Raw genomic sequence first — 21,439 nt, 5'->3', positions numbered from 1 at the left:
TATCTGTTTCAGTGTTTTCCCACAGAGACCCAAGACTTGGTGCTAGCAGGCATGTATGTCAGGCCTATTGCTGATTTTAGGCCTTCAGTGTATAAGCAGGGCTGCCCCTGACACTGGTCTACAGATCAAGTTCCAGTACAGCAAGGGCTGCACAGGAAAACTCTGTCTCAACAAGCAAAGCAGATAGACAAAACAAAATAAATAAACAAAACAGAAAAAAAGAAAGAAAAAGAAAATTGAGGCCCAGAGGTAAAAGAGCTTACCCAATTTGCAGCTGTGTATCAATCTAGCCCTGAAGTGTTTGAGTCTTGGGAGCCTGTTTTCTTCCATTTTTATAGAAATATGTAGGGCTAGGTACACCTCTAATTCCAGCACTTTGGAGATAGTGGCAGGAGAATCTCTTGAGTTTAAAGCCAGCATAGTCTACATAGCGAGTTCCAGGACAGTCAGGACCCTTACTCACAATAATTCATCATCTGTGATTCTCTGTTTGCTTAACTTTCCTCACTATTTAAAGAACATTAAGTTCAACCCTGAAGAAAAAATTGTGTTTCTGTTTTTGAAATATAAAATTTTATATTAAGCAAATAGTCTACAGTGGCTATTTCTACTTTTGCTGATTAAAAATAATCATAGACTATGCATAGAAGTTATAACTTACCTTTTGGCTAAATGTGATTTTTTTTTTCTTTAGTGGTTTCTATTTGACTCAGTTTTTAGTGTCTTCAGATTGTAGAATGTGACATTTGTTGATAAGTTCTGTTGTAATACTTGAATCCAGTCTCACATTCTAGAATCCCTGTTGAGACTAGAGACAATGGGAGAGTACCCCTATCTATCCAGTCTGACTATGCATGTATATGTACTGTAGTTTCCCACACAGTTTGACTCTACTGAAGAGGGGGGGTCTGAAGGGTAGACTGTCTTGGTGGTGTAGGGGTAACTGAGCTGGGACCAGTTCAAACCCACAGTGTTTGTGACACAGAAAGAAGGCCTAACATGCTCCTCCTGAGTGGCTTTTATTACTTCTCTAGTTTTAAGTGAAATGGTGGCTTCCAGCAGCCACACTGGCCTTCTCTGAGACCATAATGTTCCTAAGATACTTCTGACTAGCTCTGATAGCCTCAAGATACTGAGTACCTAACACAATAGTTTCTACCCAGAACATTCGGAGCACAGTGTGTTATTATCCCTTTAGGATCCATTTGCCAATTGTCAGTGATAGTTTATTCACTAGTGTGTATCGTGTCACATAATAGGACGTGTAGAATAATCGTAAGACATCCCCAGGAGGAGTCCCTTCCTTTCGTATTCCCTCATAGTCGTCTCATGTCAGTGATAACACTCTACACTACCTATGTAGTATAAAGCTATCAGAGCTTTTAATATTAATAGCTTATGGGTCACACCAAGTGTGTATGTAAATAAATGGACACATTCAGTATGTGGTGTACTACCACATCCTTTGTTTACTAAATATATCTATGTATCTAGTGATAGGCATTTAGATTATCCTAGTGTTTTGCTGCTACAAATAAGAAAGACCTGTTGTGCATATTTCTTTGTGCCTGTGAGCAAGTAATCTTCAAGATAGGTTCCTATAAATGAAGTTGCTGAACAAAGGATATAAACATTTGAGGACTATTCTTTCAAAACAATCCTTTTCCAGTTTACATCCCCATGAACAATACATGAGAATGCCTGTTTCCTTATGTTCTTTGAAGCCTCAATATTATCCATAGCTTCTTAAAGGAATGGGGGGGGGGGACCCACAGCCTCCCTGATATAATTGCTGCTGTAAGAGGTTTATAGCTTTCTAAAAGTATTTTTCAGTGTGGGCTGAGTGTCTCACCTTTTTGTTTTCAAATGGGTAGGGTTAGAACACTGGTGAGTGGTCTGTGTGTTTGAGAATGGCACGTGTGAGTACTCACTAAATATCACTCCTAAAGAACAGCCACTGATTAATCAGGTGTACTCAGCAATATGCTAAGAGCTGCAGTTACATGTCCTTTAATCTTGTAACATATGAATCATCTGTTGCTGGGTTACATTTAATCTCCAAACTCAGTGGCTTAATACAACAAACCTTCATTATCTCACACTTTCTGTTTGCCAGCAGAATATTCATGCTTAGCAAAATGTTAAGGCTAAAGCCCTAGGGTTGCCGCTAAGGTGCACAAAGAAAATGCCAAATGTCAAGATTCTGCTGTGTCTCGAATCCTCTCATGCCTGTCACAACTTGACCTGTAGCAAGTGGCCAGAAAGTTGGGTGTTTGTGAGGCCACTCATTACAACTATTGGTTAAGCCTTTGTTCTCATCCCAAAATTTAGAATAAGAAAGCAGTCTGGTACTCAGGCTCTTTGAAGAGTGTTTTGAGTCACACTGCAAGATTTGTTAGAATGTGAACTTGAAGGCTGAAATTGCATGTTACTCAGGTTCCCCCAGCCCCCATTCAAGATAAGACTCCAGCTACTTAGAATCCTACCCCTAAGTAGCAGAAAGGAAGCCACATTTTATTTTTATTCAATTTCTGTTTTAATACATTCATTGCATCCTTCAGTGAGTCAGTGGGTATTTATTGCGCTCCTTCAGGGTACAGAGTAATGCTGTGCTTGAGCTATTGAGTTTGAAATATTAATCACATTATTAAACCAAAACCAAGTCCCCGAGTAGCTGAAAGTGTTGTTCAAGTTGTCAGGATACCGTTCCTGAGGACTATATTTCGTGATGATGGGCTTTTACTTTATAATGTGCATTCCCACTTGGACAAGAACAAAAGTTCAGTTAAATAACTGAAGTGAGATTCTATTTTACCAAAGTAAAGTTTGAAGTGGTCCTTGATCATCAGTCTCTTCTTGTTCGGTTGTTGAAGGATTGTGTGGTAGTCACTGCGTCTTTTGAGTAATTGAAGGGTTTTGCATTGTGCCAGTGCTAGGACTAAGGTAAAGAATGACACTTGCAAGGCTCTGGCTCTTTGGCACCAGTTCAAATTGGGCAGAGATATAGGGGCTTGTTGCTGCTTCCTGCCTGCATCTCAGTTCTTCCCACAGTACTGCATTTCCTCCACTCTGTGAGCTGACAAGTACCTGACATTGTGAACTGTAGAGTTTGTGAAGGAAGCATATACTCTACAAATTCTGTGTTCATTGTTTATTAATCTTTTTCAGATTTCTCTGTTGAGTTCTGCAGTAAACCACCTAAAAGCAAGTGTCAAGGCGGCCGCAGACTTGCTTAGCCTGCCCAGCACTGTAGAGGGACTTCAGAAGGTAAGTACTACATTTGGGCACCATGGTCACCCTAGTGCTAGAATTCTGGCACCTTGACAGTTCCCTTCGAAAACCTGGCATTTGAAATTGGCTGCTTCAAAAGAGCAGTATAGTATACCATGTTCTATGGAGTACAAACTTTGGTAGTTAGGCCCTTAATTTTCAACAGGTTTCTATTTTATGGTTCATACAGTTTTTCATTTGTCTGTCTGGGTTTCAGAATTGCTCCTCTGGGACCATTGTGTTAGCTGGTGTTGGTTTACATTTCAATTTGTCCTTACACTTCATGAGCCCAGACCAGTTGTGAATGAGAGTTACTTTAAACCTCCGCTTTTCCATGACTGGAAAGAAGTTGAGTTGTTTGTTTTGTTTTGCTGCTTAAAGATGATCTAGAATGAATGCTGAAGTTAAAAATTAGGGAGCAGGTGTGTAACAAAGGTGCTTTTAAATACTCTGGGGTATAAATTTTAAAAAATTACTTTGGAAACAATTAGGTATTATTTTCTAAAGGCATATGTATAAATCCTAAACAATTACTTGTGTGTACACCATAGACTCCAGGGCTGTATGCAAAGAACAGTTTATAGTTTCTGTTTATTTGACCCCTGGTATGTAGATGTAGCAAACAAATACCAGCCAGAAGGACGAGAACAAGGAATGCCTAGAGCTGGACAGGGAGTGAAAAGAGGTAGGAGGGGAACAAGGTTTCTCATTGAACATGGGGACCATCATCCTCTCAACAAGAAAGGAAAAAAGGATTTTAGGAATAAGAGCCTCTTGCACAGTGAATTTTAAATCTAGGATTCATGGCTTTTAAAAGTTAGCCTGTGATGTTTGATTCAGTTATATTCCAGGCTCTGTCCATAAATGTCTAAATTGTTAGACAAAGTGAGAAATTTCTAAACCACAAACAAAAATAAAACATGATGTTTTACAACAAAAACATTGTGTGCTCAGTCTCTGTAATTTGCTGCTCACGCAGTGTGGTCATCTGCTCTCAGAGCGTAGATTAAGACGGTCGAGGCGACTTTAATGAGGCAGATTCTTGCCGTAATTCCCAGGAGTCGAGTAGGAGAAGACAGGCCTCTGTAGCTTTACAGAGGCAAACCTTGGCAGTCTTGCATTAGAAAAAGAAACTGACTTGTTCTTGTTCTCTTTAACTCAATAAACACTTGTGCAGCTTCCTCCAGCATGTACCAGGCACTTTGCAGTTGGTGGTAGAAATACTAGTTTCAGACTTCCATTCTAGGATTTACATGATCTGTCAGCTGCTTTCCTAAAAAACAACCCCTAAACAAGAGCTCACTATCTTCCTGTGTCCTGACGGCTTAGCCAGCCAGCCAGTGAGGATTCTCAAACAGTAGGTGTCTTTGAGTGTCTGTGGCTTTTTGCAACAACAGGGCTTACATAGCATAGTAGCTTAGAGACTACCCCAAATGTTCTCTCTTTGCCATCCTGCTGGGCACTGCTTTTATTGCAAATGATGATGCACTTTTGAAATGGTAGTTCATCTCCAAAACTTAGCTAGCTTTCAATTATGTCATGTAACTTTTTAAATATTGAAAGTGTTATCATCTCCTGTTCTCTTTAAGGTTTTGTTTCAGTGTAATTTTAAAAACTTGCTTTGGGGACCCCGTGCTCAATCAGTGGTTGGCTAGGAGCATCCCCCTCTGTATGTGTCAGGCTCTGGCAGAGCCTCTCAGGAGACAGCTGTATCAGGCTCCTGACAGCAAGCACTTCTTGGCATCTGAGTTTGGTGACTGCATATGGGATGGACCCCCAGGTGGGGCAATCTCTGGAAGGCCTTGGAGGAATTAGAGAAAGCACTGAAGGAGCTGAAGGGTTTTGCAACCCCACAGGAAAAACAACAATATCAACCTACCAGACCCTCCAGAGCTCCCAGGGACTAAACTACCAACCAAAGAGTACACATGGAGTGACCCATGGCTCCAGCCACATATGTAGCAGAGGATGGCCTTGTCAGGCATCAATGGGAGGAGAGGCCCTTGGTCCTGTGAAGGTTCAATGCCCCAGTGTAGGGGAATGCCAGGGCGGGAGGTGGGAATGGGTGGGTGGGTGGTTGGGGGAACACCTTCATAGAAGCAGGGGAAGGATAGGGTGTTTCTGGAGGGGAAATAGGGAAAGGGGATAACATTTGAAATGTAAATAAAAAAAATCCAATAAAAGAAAAGAAAAAGAAAAACTTGCATTGGAAGCTGGAGATGCAGTTCTGTTGGTGGAGTGTTAACCTAGCACGTACAAAGCCCTAGGTTTGATTCCCAGCACCACATAAAACCAGTTGTGGGGATGTAGGCCTATAATCCCCACATATGGAAGATAGAGGCAGGAAGATCAAAAGTTCAAAATCATCCTTGGGTATATGGCAAGCTGGACTACATGAGACCTCCTCAAAACAATAAAATAACTTTGGTTTAAAATACTAGTGTTACAAAAATAAATAAATAAATAAATAAATAAATGCTAATATTACAGTGTAAGTTGTCAGTATATACAAGTATAAAACCCACCAAATAATAACATTCTTTTGGCCTTTTTTTTTTTTTAAGTAACTAATGGAGCCTGAAGAGATAGATCATTGGTGAAGAACACATACTGCTCTTGCAGGGGACTGTAGCTTGGTTTCTGTAACTTGAGCTCCAGGGGATGCAGTGACCTCTTCTGGCTGCCACGGGCACTTGCATTCACATGCACATGCCCACAACATACACACCTGCATAATTTCTTAATTTTTAAAAGATGACTTCTGAGTCATGCCCTCTGTATATTTGAGTTCTTTAGGACTAATAAGAGCAGAATAAGCAGTTGTCCTTACCTAACTACACTCACTGCTGACAGGATTCTCTGTCAGCTGAGGTCTCCTAGAGCCCAAAGATTATACCCACCCAAGTTTGCTCAAAAGTCATCACTTAATATTCCTGACTGTTGGCAGTCAACAGCATTGGCTCTAGCCATCTGTTTGCCTACAGAGTGTTTAACACACATAGTTTAAGGGTGGATATGTTATCCATGAGTCTCAGACTTTATTATCTTTTATTTTGTGTTTGACTGTTATAAATAATTTTTTAGGAAAATATCTTTTATTTTAGAAAGATTGTTGTTTTCCTTAATTGGGAAAATAGTTTAACTTTTTTTTTCTGTTGCAAAATTAATAGTATTTCATGAAATTAATTTGTCAGTGTTACATTTCATATCAGTCAGAAACACGTATTTCTTTCCCAAGTCAAATGCAGAGATCTGTCCTAGAATGTACTTGGTTTTTATAAAATATAATGGTCAGATTGCCCTTCTAAACTTTTAATAAGGCATTTACATTTAATCTACCTAAAAAAAAAAGAAGACCTTATCTCAACAAAACAAAAAACTTTAGGAAAGCATGTTCTGCCTCCAAAAGAAGGGACTTGAGACTTAACTTATATTTATATATGGAAAATGTTCATAGAAAGAATGAATGTTTATGCTTTTGTTAATTGTTTCAGTGTAAGTTGCATGGAATTTATAGTTTGAATATAGTTGAAATAATTAAAATATTTATTTATATTCAGTTAGTGTTTTAGTGTTAATTAAAATCACAGCATGCCACTAAACTGCCATTAGAATGGGCAAAATTTTTAAGTTAACAGCACCTGTATTTTGAATGTATAGAGTAATATGAACTCTCTTAAACACTGCAAACGGGGCTGTAAAAATGGTACAGCCATTTTAGGAAGTCATATGTAAGTTTTTTCATAAGTTAGGCATAGATCTGCCATATGGTCACCTGTTCATCTATGTATTGTGGTAATGAGAAACTCTGAAGGGAGATGAGGGCGCAAGAACACATGAAGACTACTTCATGAATGCTTATAGCAGCTCTATTTGTTCAGTATCAAATACTAAAATAAAAATAGCCGAAATGTCTACTGACTGTTGAGTAAGCAAGTTGATAAAACCATACCAATGGCATGTGACATGCCGATCAGCTTAGATATAAGTGAATCTCCAGCTTTACTTGATGAAAGAAGACATACTAAAAACCATCTTAGAAAGTGTATGCTCATTGTTCCCTTTATGTAAAGCTCTAGGAAATGCAAACTGACATATAGAGACAAAAAAATGAATAAATGGTTGCCTTGGGTTGGAAAGGGGAAATTATAGAGAGGCATGAAGAAACTGGGGGTGGGAGGTAGTATCTATTGCTTCTATTATGGAAATAGTTTCACAGGCTTATTATGCCTTTAGAATGCATGCATAGATTGCATGTCAGTTGTGCTTAATAAAGCTCTTCAATGGGCTGATATTCCTACATTGTTTATATGCAGAGTGTAGCTTCCATTGGCAATACTTTAAACAGTGTCCACCTTGCTGTAGAGGTGATACAGAAGACTGTGGATGAACACAAGACAACCTTGGAGTTCCTGCAGAGCAGTATGGTAAGATCTGGAAGCACCACAGAAAGTCAGCGTGCTGCTGTTCACCATTTGCTGTGTTAGTCATGACATTAATTTCCCACTGAGCTGAGCAGACAGTACTCTACTTGCTTTTTTTAAAAAAGCAGTGTGGACTCACTGGTCTGCAGTCTGTAAATTAAACTGTTAAGGTAGATGGGATTGAAAGCGAGGTCTTTTGTAAACATGATATTGTAGAAGATGCCCATAATACATTTTCCAAAGATGGAACAGAAGGAGAGTAGAAAGGTATCTGAAAGGAGGAGACAGAAATTGAAAACTCTCTCATCACTGCAAAGTAAACCACTCCAGCAAGTTATTACTTCTCACTCTCTGAGCATCAGGGATGTGAGCAGCTTTTACACCCCGGTGCTGAGAGACCATCTAGAGGAAGAAGGGCCTTCTGAGGTGGTCCAGCTCCCTCCAGGTGTCAATGGAATGCAGCCATATATATGATCTAGACCATGTGGAATCCATCCTGCACCAGCCCCCAAGGTGAGCTCAGGGAACTCACAGAGTAGTGAGAAGTAAAACATTTTTGTCAACCCCAAAATTTGAGAATGACTTGTGTAACAACAAATAGCTGAGGTGGAAGCAAAGGCCGCCATTTCCATGTGCCTCAGCCTCCTATGCAGCTCCACACAAGCACCTCAGTCATCCAGGCAGTAACCACTTTGTAACAGCTCCCTGAAGGATTTATGAAGGTAAGCAAAAGGGGGCACAGCCCTTGCTGTCCTGATGGAGAAACAAGTTGACTTCAGACTCTAAACTTGGCAGTTTGTACCAAGGAACCAGAACTGCATCAGAGTTCCAGAAAGGGTTTTCCTGTCTTCAGAACCAGTGCTCACTGTTATTAACAAGTCACTGTTGCTACTAGTGGGGCTAACCCAAAAGGAGAAGTTTAGGTATCCAGATACCTCGTTCTGATTCCATCTGCCACTGTAGACCTCTGTAACCCATAATAGCAAAAGACCTCTCCACCTCACCACTCCTCTGTCTTATGCATGCTCTCAAGTAGTGAGCTATTTCCTAAAATATTTTCTCCTAGCTGAGTATTTTCTGCTTCCTAGAACCATTGGGTATTATACCTTTTTCTTTTTAATCTTACCTTCAACTTATATGAAAACAAGGTTGATAAATGTCTAGGATTTCAGATTTTAAGGAGAACTGTTTTGCCAGTTATACTGTTTTAATTGAATCAGTATCTACCAATAGTAATTCTACTAGCACACTGTACTAACCTATGGCCGTGGGCTTAAAGGAATCCACTATGCAGCTTTTCCCAGTAAAGGGTGAAACTGTGTCTAAGCATGATATACTTAGGTCTCTTCAAAGAGAGACTAGAGCAGTGGGAAGGAAAGGGAAGAGAAGAATCACCCCCCAGTGTAGATATCAGCATACCTGTAAGGGAGAACTAATCATATGTGTATTCACTGTGGATTATATTAGATTATGCAGTTTCCCTGCAGGATAGATAATGAAGGAGAGGAGAGAGGAGTTTCTGAGGAATTCATTCCATTAAGAAACTGAGAAGCAAAAAAAAAGAGAGAGAGAGAGAGAGAGAGAGAGAGAGAGAGAGAGAGAGAGAGAAAGAAAGAAAGAGAGAGAGAAGCATATTAGGAGGAGCTCTGATTCCTGGGGTAATCTAGGTGCTGCTATCCAGCCTCTGCTTCAGGATGAGCACTCTCAAAAATCCATGATACCTTTGACACCTTTCAGATGAGTCATACTGTAAGTTTTGGGGAACTACTAGAGATTAATCTGTAGCTACATCCTGAGAAGGCAAGTGTGTTCCATGGTGGGTTCCATCCTAGATGGTTAAGTAACCTAGTAGTTAATTGTTGCCTGAACACTAACTTGATTTGTGTTAACATTTCTTAAAGGAGACCAATAGAAGCAACCAAATCATGCCATCGCCTTCACCTCCATCAGAACTTGACAGTAAAACCCACAGTGAAAGTACAAAACAGGTACTTTTTGCTTGGGACTGTGGTGGGCTATGGAGGCAGTCTGAGGACTGTGGGCTTCACAGACAATGCCCCAGCAGGTACCTCAGCAGGTGCCTTATGCATCATCTCCTGCCTGAGAGCTGAGCAGAAAAGGATACTTGCTGATACTTGGGAATTCTGTCTCTTCTGCATACTCTGCTTCCACCCTTGTGTCCACTAATGGAGTAAATTCCTTTTCACATCTTGAATCTTGAAAGATATAAAATGACCAGACTATCCTGAAACTATTACAAATAGCAGCCAGGGCAAGGGAAAGATGGGTGCAGAATCTAGAAAGATAGCTGTTTTAAACCACAGAAAGCTGTAAGAGTGCTGAGAAACATATTCTTGAAACAATGTTTTCTAAAGTCTGAAGACAAAAGACAGGAGAGGAGGACGGGAGGGATACTGGGATCAGAATGTCATTAAAGAGAGTAAAGGAAATCTTCTCTAAGAATTTCTGTCCTGAGTTTAATGCCCTTTAAAGCCTATAGTCATCATTCCTTTTTAAGTAGTAATCAGTACTAGAAGATGTCAATAAAAATCATTGAGTCTTGTACTAAATAATGCACTACTTGCTGTGCTTTTGTTACGTGAGCCAATTCGGTAATTGGTATTGTTCCTAAGGTAGTTTTGTTCTAACCAGTTAGGCTAATGGGACTTCAGTTAATAACCTATCATCAAGTGAGGTAAATGTTGGAAAAATAATTTCCAGATTCACCGCTTTGAGGGACCAGAGTGGGAGCTTGCAGAGAGTTCTCTTCTTCACCCTCCTATCTGACTAAAACCAAACAGCCCAAGAAAGGGTGTTGTGGGAACAGTTTAGAGTAGAAGAACAAAGCAAATCTAAACAGTTGGTGGTCACAGCCAGAAGTACCTTACCTCCTGTCCTGCTTGTCTAGTTGCAGTATTAGGTGGATCCTACAACTCAGTTTATTTCCAATCTAGGATATCCTGTACCTGTACAACTCCTTAGAGGAAGTCAACAGTACTGTAGTGGGATACCAGCGACAGAATGACCTTAAACTCAAGGGGATGAGCGAGACCCTCAGTAACCTGACACAGAGACTCAGCCTGATAGAAAGTGATGTGGTTGCACTGAGCAAGGCAGAACAAAGAACAAACGTGAACTCCAGCATGGTAAGCTTTTCAGATCTGCTCTGACATGTTCTATGTTGGTGTGTGTTCTCTATGCTTAGATGGTCTTCCCCATCCTCATGTGAACAGCAGTGTGCACACTTGAGAGACTACACGTGTTTTGTCCTTAACTTTCATCTGCTTTAATCCACACCACAGCTCTCTGAAGTGAGTAGCACAAGATGTACAGAGTGTGTTTGAAAGGGGTGATAGCAAGGGTCAGTTTAAGCACATCAACTCACTACAGCTTATTGGCAGAAACAACAAGTCTCTCACAGTGTTGCCAATCGTCCGTCAAGTAAGGACATGTGGGCATGTATTTCCTTTTCTTATTTTCTTTTCTCTTAAGATGTTAGAAGTGGTGAGAGTAGCAGATACTTGTGCCATTTTTTAAAACTTGGCTTACAGATTCATCCTGCTTCTGTCTGCATATTAGAGGAAGCCTTTTGCATATAATGTTAGGAAACCCGTTTAAACAGATGAAGTTGCTTCTATAAACAAACCCAACCAATTAGATCACACAGGAAAAATATATGAAAGGAGAAAGGGAATCAGTTGGGAAGGAGGACATTAGCAGGAGTCTGAGGAACACAGGGTTAATGGGGGAGTGGACTGAGATGATTATGATAAATATAATATGTACATAGATAATAAAAACATTTTTAAACATATGAAGTCAGAGCAGTTCAGCTTCCAAGGTCAATGAGTTGTTTTCTATGTTAGAGAACTGCGTGACCCACTAAATCACTAAAGCTTGCTGGCTGTGAGCCTTTCTGGTTTTCATGATCTCGTGAATAGTGTTTGCTTTTAAACATATTTCATCTGTACATCGTACTGGGATTTGTGGGGATCATTTCATTAACAGTAATAGGTTTCACTTTTAGAGGTTTCATAGAGCAAAGACGTGTACTTTTTTTTTGATGGAAATTATACTGTAAATTCAAGGAACAGTCAAAACTGGGAGCTAACCCACTCATGAGATGGAGCAGCCCTGGCACAGGGTAAGAAACACTTGAGCTGGCTCTGCCGCAGTGAACCTTGGCAAGCTGCCTGGAAATGACTTTGAAGGGTTGGGTAGAAAGACCTGTCCCCTTCTGCCTGGCCCTCCTGCTTTACAAGAGTGTGTAATTTACTACAAAGCTGTGAAGATTAAAGGAGTCCTAGTTTTTAAAGCCCTTTTGAACTCAGCTAAGCTAAGTAGGAGCTAAGAACTTCGGGTGATTTGATGAATAGTGTGCCTTGAAGGTTTTTCAAGGCTTAGTGTGAAAGCTGACCACCGTACCCCTTGCTGTCTCTGCCCTCCCCTTTTTATTTTTATCCAGCAAAGAAAATCTGTAATGGTACCCATCTGTCCTACTATTTCTTCCAACAGCGTCACACCAAGCCTGGGTCTGGGTAGAAGTTCTGTTGCCTTTTATACTGCAGTTTTAAAGTTTGTGAATAAAAAATTTAGATGCCTTTATTCCACTTTGTCTCCTTGTGCCCTTGCCATTCTCTTCTCCTGTTCCTTTGCCATTGTGTTTGAAGTGGTTCAGAGCCCTTTTATAAATCTGAGCGATTTGTTTAAGAAGTATTAAGTGTCAGGGTTGGAGAGATGGCTCAGCTGGTAAAGTGGATGTCACACAAGCATGAAGACCCAAGTTCACATCCCCAGCACCCACATAAAAGCCAGATACAGTGGCATGAATCGGAAACCCATTTGTTCTGAGGTTGAGCAGAGACAGGCTGGCCAGCCAGCTAACCAAAATGGCTACTTCCAGGTTCAGTAAGAGACCCTGTCTCAAAAACAGGAGTACACACACATACACACACACACACACACACACACACACACACACACAAATATTTGATGTCATTTAAGTTTTAATGTCTCTCCTTAACCTTTTCTGTTTTCTTTGCCCTCTAAGATGGGTAATAGGGCTGCCACTCTGAAAAGAGAGTTTTTGGTGACCAACAGAACTGATTCTGTAAAGATCCAAAGCCTAAAGGTAAGGAACTGGAAGCTTCTGTAAAGTAAAAACAAACACATAAGTGTCTCCATGATACCTAAAACCACCTATCCCCTCTAAAAGGGGCACTTTGATCTCCTGTGATAAACTCCAAGACAGAGCAGTTAGTAGGTTCAGGTATTGGTGAATGAATGAATATCACATCAAGTACATACCTTGTACTAAGCACTTTACTAGGAGCTGGGATGGCCACAGTGAATGTGACAGACACGTGACCCCTGTTGTGGCACAGCTCAAGACTGAACAGACAGTCACAAATCTGATCAGTGCTGCAGTGAAAAAGCATAGGGTATGATGCAGGCATTAAGAGGGATCAGGTTGGCGTTCCTAAGGAAACAACTATTAACCTGAGATGGTTATTGCCCTAGTTTGCTTTTGTTGCTGTGGTAAGCACCATGACCAAAAGCAACAGGAGGAGGAAGTTTATTACATTGCAAGGGTTCCAGTCCATTATCAAGGGAAGCCAAGGCAGGAGCTTAAAGCAGAAACTGTGGAGGAATGCCACACTGGTTTGTTTCCTCTGACTTACTCAGCTCCTGTTCATGTACAACTCAGGCCCGCCTGCCTTGGGATGGTGCCACCCTCAGTGAGCTGTGCTCTCCTATGTCAATTAGCAACTAAGGCAAAGCCCCATGTACATATCCACAGGCAGATAAAGGCAGTTCCTCAGTTGAGGTTCCCTCTTCCCAAGTAACACTAGTTTGTGTCAAGTTGGCAAAAATTAATTAGCACAATTATCTAAACTAACAACAGGGGACAGAGGCATAGATAATCTAAAAATGGTGTCCAGCTTAAAAATCCTTTCACGTTTAAATTGCATTCTTAACATTTTCAGAGTCCTGTTAAGTCCTGCTGAGATATAGGGAGAGCCAGGAAGATTGTGGCAGAGTTAGTACAGCATCATCTGAGACACACATAGTGTGTGAGTTCAGAGGATAGGAAGTTCGTAGGCCATGAACTTAACTAAAACCGTATTATAGAAGGTTTTGATGTAAAGCTTTCTAACTTTACTTTTTGATCCTTAGCAAATTTGTATTGTCTGGATAAAGTCACGAATATTTAAGATTTTGATACATTGTAAGGTGGGCTTTTATTGAGCTTTTGAACTGTTTGTATACTTTTCTTAAATATTGTTTAGGGAATGACAAAAACATTTTAAAAACCAGATTTAAATGTTGAACACAAAAAAGTAACAGATGGTTAATATTAGGAAGTAGTAGTGATTTCAACAGTAACTCATATCTTAACAGTCAGATCAGAACACAGCAACCACACTTCTACCTAAATCTCTGGCTTGACTTTTAGATCCCTTGTGTGTTATAACTGTCACACCAGTCAGTGTCTTCATGTTACCTCATCAAAGCATCCCAACCAGATTCAATTTCTGCTGTCAGTAAGCATTTAGTATCTAGGTTTGTTCATATGTTCATATTGGGTCTCTCTAAATAACGCCCCCTGCCCCCGTAGCCACTGTACAGCGACTCTCAGGATATACATAAAGATGGAACAGGGACTGTAAATTCTCTGAGTGAGGCATGAGATCCACTGGTGCTCCCAAACACAGGACCAGGCCTTTTCATACAGCAGACAGATGCCAGCCTCAGAGCTAGGCTGCCCTCTTTACAATTAAATCTGTTGTTTTATGTACCATACTAGATAAAGAAGCAGTGTGTGGATATGGAAGGTGTTAGACTCAAGTAACAGTTTGAATTAGAAATATTACAGCTCCTACTTTGTGTCTCTTACAATTCATGCCACCAGTTGAATCATTATAGTGGAGCATCAGGAATACTTGTGGTTTGATTAAGTTCTGCTGTTTTTTGTTTTGTTTTTAAGTTTTCCTTCAGATGACATGGTCACAAAGTACTAAGAGATATCCAAGGCAGCTTTTCAGTTAGTGTAAAATAGCTCCAGAAAACAGGGCCCCCCATCATTTAGGAAGCAGGTGCTACACAGGCACCTGAGTAAGGGTACATTTTCTTTTCTGCTGACACATGCATGCCTTCCTCTATCAGTGGACTGTTCACAGTAAAACAGATTATAAAAAATGTAATATCCCTGTAATGATCCAGCTTTAAACTCAGCTGTACACTTAATCAGCACTGAGCCCCAAAGATAGCCCTAGTATTTGTCTATCCCTTTATTGACCTAAGAGGGGACTGGGTGACGGTCAACCTTACTTGCAGAATGTGCTTTGGGAATACAGCAAAGGCTCTGGTGAGGTATTAACCCTACCTTAAACCTTATCTGATCTTTGTTTTGGGCAGAAAGAAGATAATTCAAATTCTCAGGTATCCGAGCTTCGAGAAAAACTGCAGCTGATCAGTGCTCTCACAAACAAACCTGAAAGCAACAGGCCTCCAGAGACCACAGATGACGGTAAGCAGCTAGCTAGCTTCTGAATATTTCACGCAGGCTTGGGCACCCTGTCTCCCACACAGGGAGTAGGGATGATGTCCGCCAGCACTGATGGAACCGAGTGAGTGATGCCCGAGCGCACCGAGCTGAGGCTGATGCACCTCGCTTTCATTTAGCAAAGCCCATTTTGTACTTGATTTGTACTCTAGTCTATTAAGGGGAGAACGGGTAATGTTTAGCTGGAAATAGACTTCTCCATGCTGCCTGCATCCAATTATAGGCAAAAATGTTACTGTCATAGCTTATATTAAACCAGTTCTAAATGTTATGTTTCCGTTACTGTGAGTGCATAAAATTTACTTAAATATTAGCTCTCCTCAAAGTCATTAACAGGTAATGATGGAATTCTTCAATTTGCAGGCCACTTGGCTTTAGGTAAGGACACACTAATCAATATTATCAGATTCATTAATTAACATCTACTGATTTAGGACTTGGGAGGCTATAACAAGATACTAGACAGTATTGGCTTTGACCTCCCTGGCTCAAGCATTCTTCAACTTTGGAGATGTAGAATAGCTTCCCTCAGATTCTCTCCTGTGAGAAACAGAACTATGTTGAAGGTCTTCTAACACTGGCTACATCTTACGATACAGCACTCTTATGGTATCATGGCTAGTGTCTCATGCCCCCAGACCAGACTTAGTAGCCTATTTCCCAAGAACTCAAAAGACTTATCCAACTCAAGTCTTCATAAATAAGCATAGATGATGATAAAACAGGTAGGGCCTAAAGTATGGTCAATTTGGGGTTCTTTTTTTTAATATTTGCAAGTTATCACTGAGTTGGTATTTGAATCTAAATACAAAAATTGATTCATGTTTCATACAGACATTGTTCACATACATATGGCCTGTTGCTAATTTTATTTGGTATTTTTAGGTCATCTTTATTTAACAATGACCCATCACATGAAGTCATACATGGAATTTTCCACCTGTATCTATCCTCTGAATGCTTTTGATTTGGGGCATTTCAGATTTTCAGATTAGGGCTACTCACCCTGTGCTAGGTTCTACTTCAGCCCTTAGTACAGTCCTGATCCCTCTTCACTTGTCCACACAACACTCTTCAGTCTCTACTAAAGTTACACTGCTACTTTAACTCTCAGCAACTTCTCTTAAATTAAATATACCTGTAATAGTACTAGAAGGTGACCTTTGATACTAATTTAATTTAGTGTTGGAATTGATTGTAATAAAGGTATGTGTATTTGCTACAGAGCAAGTACAGAACTTCACATCAGATCCTTCAGCATTGCCAGAATTTTCACAGCTTCTTGGAGACCAAATAGAGACCCAACTAAAACCTATCTCCCTGCCTGGGATATCTAACATCAAAGGTAATGTTAGTGGTAGAAATGTTCAAAGTCGTAACTGTTATAACTTGTTAATGTTTTTCTTGTTAAAAATAAAAGCATATCTAATGAACTGGAGAGATGACTCAGGTGGTTAAGACTTGAGTTCAGTCCCCAGAACCCATGTGAAAAAATCCAGGTGTGGTGGCACACACTTTTATAATTCCAGCACTGGGAATACGGAGGCAGGTGGATGCCTGGGGCTCAGTGTCCAGCCAGCCTAACCCACTTGTTGAGTTCCAAGCTAGTGAGAAATACTTTCTCAAAAACAGAAAAGTGAACAGAGGCCAGAGAGATAGCTCAGTGCATACATAGTAACACTCACAGCCTAATGACCTAAGATCAGTCCCCAGAACTAACAAAGACAAAAGCAGAGAGTTGACTATGAAGTTGTCCTCTGACCGCAACGTGTAACATGTGTACACCCACACACATCATACACAAACATAATAATAGTCTATTTTAAAAAGTGGGCAGTACCTGAGGATTGACACCTGAGATTGCCCTCTGGCCTCCACATGCCTGCAAATACACAGGAACACGTAGACGTAGACACACACACACACACACACACACACACACACACACACACACACACGCACACGCACACGCACGCACGCACTTTAAGTGTAACATTTTTGGGCCAGATACAGAAAGCTGCCTAAGTCTAAACAGCAGAGAATTGTTTGAGACAGAATTCAAGCTGAGGCTGACTCTAAAGCTTCCATACTGTCTTTCTCTTAAATGTTGTTTAAGGTCTTCAGTCATTCAGTAAGTGCCATCCCGACCCCATGTCAAAGGATGGAATGCATTGTAAGATACAGTGTCAGCCAGACACAGTGGCATATGCCTATAATCCCAGCTGAGGCACAAAGATAAAGAAATTGAGGCCAGCCTGTGCTATATAGAATGAGATCATGTCTCTAAAAATGTCCCTTTCTTTCCATAAGGACAGGTTGTGTAATCCAAAGGACAGAAAAAGCAAACAATTCTGTCAGATTAGCAAAACAAGTTAAAGTTGACTGTTTGCCTGCAACAGGCCCTCTGGGATTCTAACAGTGAGCAGAATAAATATTTATACAAAGGCTATATGTCATAGAACGATGTCTCCCTTGTTCCCAGTAGTGTCTTCTACTCTTCATTGTGATGTTGAGTCTTCCTGGTTGTCTCTTGCTGTCTGGAAAGTTACCCAGTTCTGACCACATACTTCTGCTGGTTCTTCACTTGAGTTCAGATGCCATTGTACATTATCTCCTGGGTCTGCAGCAGGTGTTTCCTGTACATTATGACGTGTTTTGTTTGCTCCTATTTAGCATATGCCACTCTGCTCAGATTCCCTAGGAAGAAACAGTTTAGCTTCCATGAGTAAGGTCTTATCCTGTTCACTCCCTAGCCCGTACCACAGAGCCTGGTAGACATGATTGTGTAACTGAATGAATGTGTTGCTTATTCATTCTCAATTAGTGCTTAACTACCACTACTTTTGCCCAGTCTGTGGTGGCTTTCCTTTGTTTTCTGGAGGGAAAGGAGAGTCACTGATTTACTCTCTATTAAGAGGAATCTCCGTCTAGCCATTTGGTGTAGGGAAGAAGTATCCCATCTGCTTTGCTGGCTCAGGGCACTTCTGAGGTCTCACCAGCTGCACTGTCAGGCCTGTGACAGGAGTGAGGAGGGCCTGTCAGGAATTTATAAGAATTCCTCAATGGAGTGGATCTTGCACAGAAATGGTTTTTCCTCCCTTCAGCACATTCAATCTTCCCAGGTACCAAACAGCAAGAGGCGTGTGAAGTCAAAGCATGGTCTTGAATAAATGAAGAAAAATAATCAGGAAGTCTTTTAAAGAAACACTAGTGACCTTCATTTCCTCAGTATTATAAATCTTTTCAGTGAGCATAAGAACTCAATCAAGTCTTTTTTATTTTTTATTTCTTCTATAATTCTTAGTTGTGTGTGCACTCTCAAAGGCCAGAAGCATCAGATCCTCCTGGAGCTGGAGCTGCAGGCAGTTGTGAGCTACCTGACAAGGATGCTGGGAAGATGCTGGGAACTGATCTCTGGTCCTCTGGGAAAGCAGTACAAACTCATGACCACTGATCCATCTCTCTGAAACCCCTTTTGGATTTTTTTGGTTGGTTGGTTGGTTGGTGTTTGTTTAAAGATTTTTTGATTTTTTTGTTTTTGTTTTTGTTTGTTTTAAGACAGCTTGATGTAGCCAGGTTGGCCTCAATACTCTGTATATCTACAGCTGGCCTTGAACTCTGGATTACAGGCATACACCACCACCCCTGGGTCAAATCGTTTTAAATGCTAATGGCTTTTGTTGGAAATTTTCTAATGCCATTTTCTAAAATAGTATCTTAGGTTTGTTTGGTTATTTTTTTTTAAATACAAATCAACTGGTAGCATTAACTACCAAAAAATAAATACACAAAGGCAGACAGAGAGTCCTATGGTTCTTTTTTAATGGAGATATTCATATTCTATGTCACCCTTTCGCATGGGCCTTAGTGTGATCTCAAGGTTATACAGCCATCACCTTGACTTAATTCCATAGCATTTTCATCACTCCAGAATGAAGCTTCATACTCATTTAACAGCCTCTCCTGAGGCTGGACAGACGCCTCAGTGCTTGGCATCAATCCTGACACCCTGAGCAGGAGCCACATAATAGAAGAAGAATGCCCACTCCCAGAAGTTCTCCTCTGATCTCCACATGCACCTTTTTGTGTATGCATGTACACATATACAATAAACAAACAAGTAAATAAGGGAGAAGTTTAAGTTGCTCTCCAGTTACCCTTACTGTCTCAATAAACTTATGTATCTGGGATATTTTGTTTGTAGAAATGGAATCATGTAATCCGTGGCCTTGTGTATACTTCTTTTATCATAGTGCTCTTTTCATATTGTGGCATGAAACAATACTTCCTTTCTATAGCTGAGTAATAGTCCATTGTATGCTATATTCACACTTGGTTCATCCATCTATCAGTTGATACATATTTGGGTTGTTTCTAGTTTTTTACAAATAATAATACTGCTGTGAACATGAGGGTATAGATTTTTATAGAAACATATGTTTTTCTCTTGACCTAGTACCTAGGAATAAAATTGCCAGGTTGTACAATTCCTGAACGGCCAAACCATTGTTCAGAACGTGACTTCCAGTTGACATTCTCATTAGCCCTGTAATCCCCACATCATCATTGTTCCTAACGGTGGCTGTCCTGGTGATCATCTCTCTCCCTTCCCTTTCTTTCCTCCAAACCCTCACATATATGTCTCCTTGCTCTCTTTCAACTCCATGGTCTCCTTTTCTTTAATTGTTGTTGTTGTTGTGTGTGTGTGTGTGTGTGTACACATACATATTCCTAACTATGACCTGCTCGATCTGTATGTATAGTGTTCCTCATATGTATGTTTTCAGGGCTGACCATTTGGTATTAAACAACCAATTGATGTGCTCTTCCCTGGAGAAACTATTTTTCCTACTTTCAGCATCTTGCAGTTGCCTATATGTATATAGTTTTTTGTGTAGGATTGAAGCCTCATGGGGTTTATCCCGTCCACTTTGGTGTGTCTCTTGTTGCTGTCCTTGTTCAGTTCATAGTTAGACAGTCACGTAGGTGAGACTTTATAGTGTCTTCTGACATTCCTAAGAGACAGTCCCAGGGTAAACCTGCTGATCCACTGGCGCTTATACTCTTTCTACCCTGTCTTCTGCAGTGTTCCTAAGCCATAGGTGTAGGAGCTATTTTATAGATGTGCCCATTGGAACTGGAGTCCACTCTGCATTTTGATTGGTTGTGGTTTTCTGTAATGGTTTCCATTTGTTACATTTATCCGTGGATGTAAGGACAAATATTTAAAATGTTGTTAGAATTTATTCTGGTGGGTTCTCCTCCAAGACTCATGACTTCACTGGGCCTGGGTAGTTGACGGAGTTTCCAGGACTAGACACAGTTTCCCTCTTAATTTAAGCAGGTCCTAAGTCCAATTAGAGAGCTGATGGTTATTGCCAACATATGCATGCCACTACTGCACCCATGGGGTTATCATCCCACGCTGGTCACCGTGTGTTCCATAATCACTGTATCTATGTGGCACTCTTGGTTGCTTCCCTCCTTTGGAAGCTTGATTGGCACCTCTGGTACAAAAAACCTAGTCCTTAGAGCAGAAGCATTCAGTGGTTAGATGTCACACAGTAGGTGTCAATGCCTTAACCATATGTGTGTTGTTAGGCCCAACAGCCTCTTCCATACTTGTCAAGAGGAGTGCTAACCTTCTCTCTTTTCATACAACACAAGCATTCAGGTCAGTTCCAGCTCAGGGGCCTCTGACTCTGTGTCTGAAGTACATGGTATCTTGAACAATAGGAACTTAACCTTCCAACCAATGGCAATGGTAGCTATTTGGGGGAGTTTTGGAGAGTCTCTTGAATAAACCTGACCAACAGCAAAAAGAGGACTTCTTATGCCTAATATTGAGGTTTTCTTAGGTGGTCTCTTGTAGGGGATCATTGTCAGCCTAGACAAGGAAATTTCATTTAAACTGTATATGTATATTTACACATAGAATTAATATATTATAATGGGGCTTTTTTAGGCAAATAGTTAATAATATGATTCCTATGACTTTTTCAGACATCCTTACTTATTTTACCTTTCTCCTTCCTTCTGTGTTTATCTCCCTCCCAAGTTCCTGATTCTTCAATTACTTAATTTCTAGATCTAGAAAGACAAATGTTACCTAGTAGAAAGATCACCATACTAGGTAATATTTGTTACACTTCAGTGCTTTTCAAAGTTGTAAATGCTA

At 40.5% G+C, this 21,439-nt stretch overlaps 1 protein-coding gene and 1 non-coding gene across 5 annotated transcripts in view; one reads left to right on the top strand and one right to left on the bottom strand.

The window, feature by feature from the left end:
• Efcab14 (EF-hand calcium binding domain 14) overlaps window positions 1-21,439 on the top strand; it is a 39,014-nt gene that overhangs the window by 14,106 nt on the left and 3,469 nt on the right. For all 4 annotated transcript variants that reach the window (XM_028786693.1, XM_028786686.1, XM_028786672.1 and 1 more), the window contains 7 exons: window positions 3,169-3,267; window positions 7,587-7,697; window positions 9,596-9,682; window positions 10,649-10,840; window positions 12,745-12,825; window positions 15,114-15,225; window positions 16,487-16,606. In XM_028786693.1, coding sequence (XP_028642526.1) covers window positions 3,169-3,267; window positions 7,587-7,697; window positions 9,596-9,682; window positions 10,649-10,840; window positions 12,745-12,825; window positions 15,114-15,225; window positions 16,487-16,606 — 802 coding nt within the window. The remainder of the gene's footprint in view (window positions 1-3,168; window positions 3,268-7,586; window positions 7,698-9,595; window positions 9,683-10,648; window positions 10,841-12,744; window positions 12,826-15,113; window positions 15,226-16,486; window positions 16,607-21,439) is intronic.
• LOC114639761 lies at window positions 20,800-20,925 on the bottom strand. Its single transcript, XR_003714058.1, has one exon. It is a non-coding gene; the product is annotated as a U6atac minor spliceosomal RNA (small nuclear RNA).

The sequence above is a fragment of the Grammomys surdaster genome, unplaced genomic scaffold (genome assembly GCF_004785775.1).
Source record: "Grammomys surdaster isolate TR1022 unplaced genomic scaffold, NIH_TR_1.0 100, whole genome shotgun sequence".
Classification (NCBI taxonomy): Eukaryota; Metazoa; Chordata; class Mammalia; order Rodentia; family Muridae; genus Grammomys; species Grammomys surdaster.
This window is presented reverse-complemented; position numbering and strand designations above follow the sequence as displayed.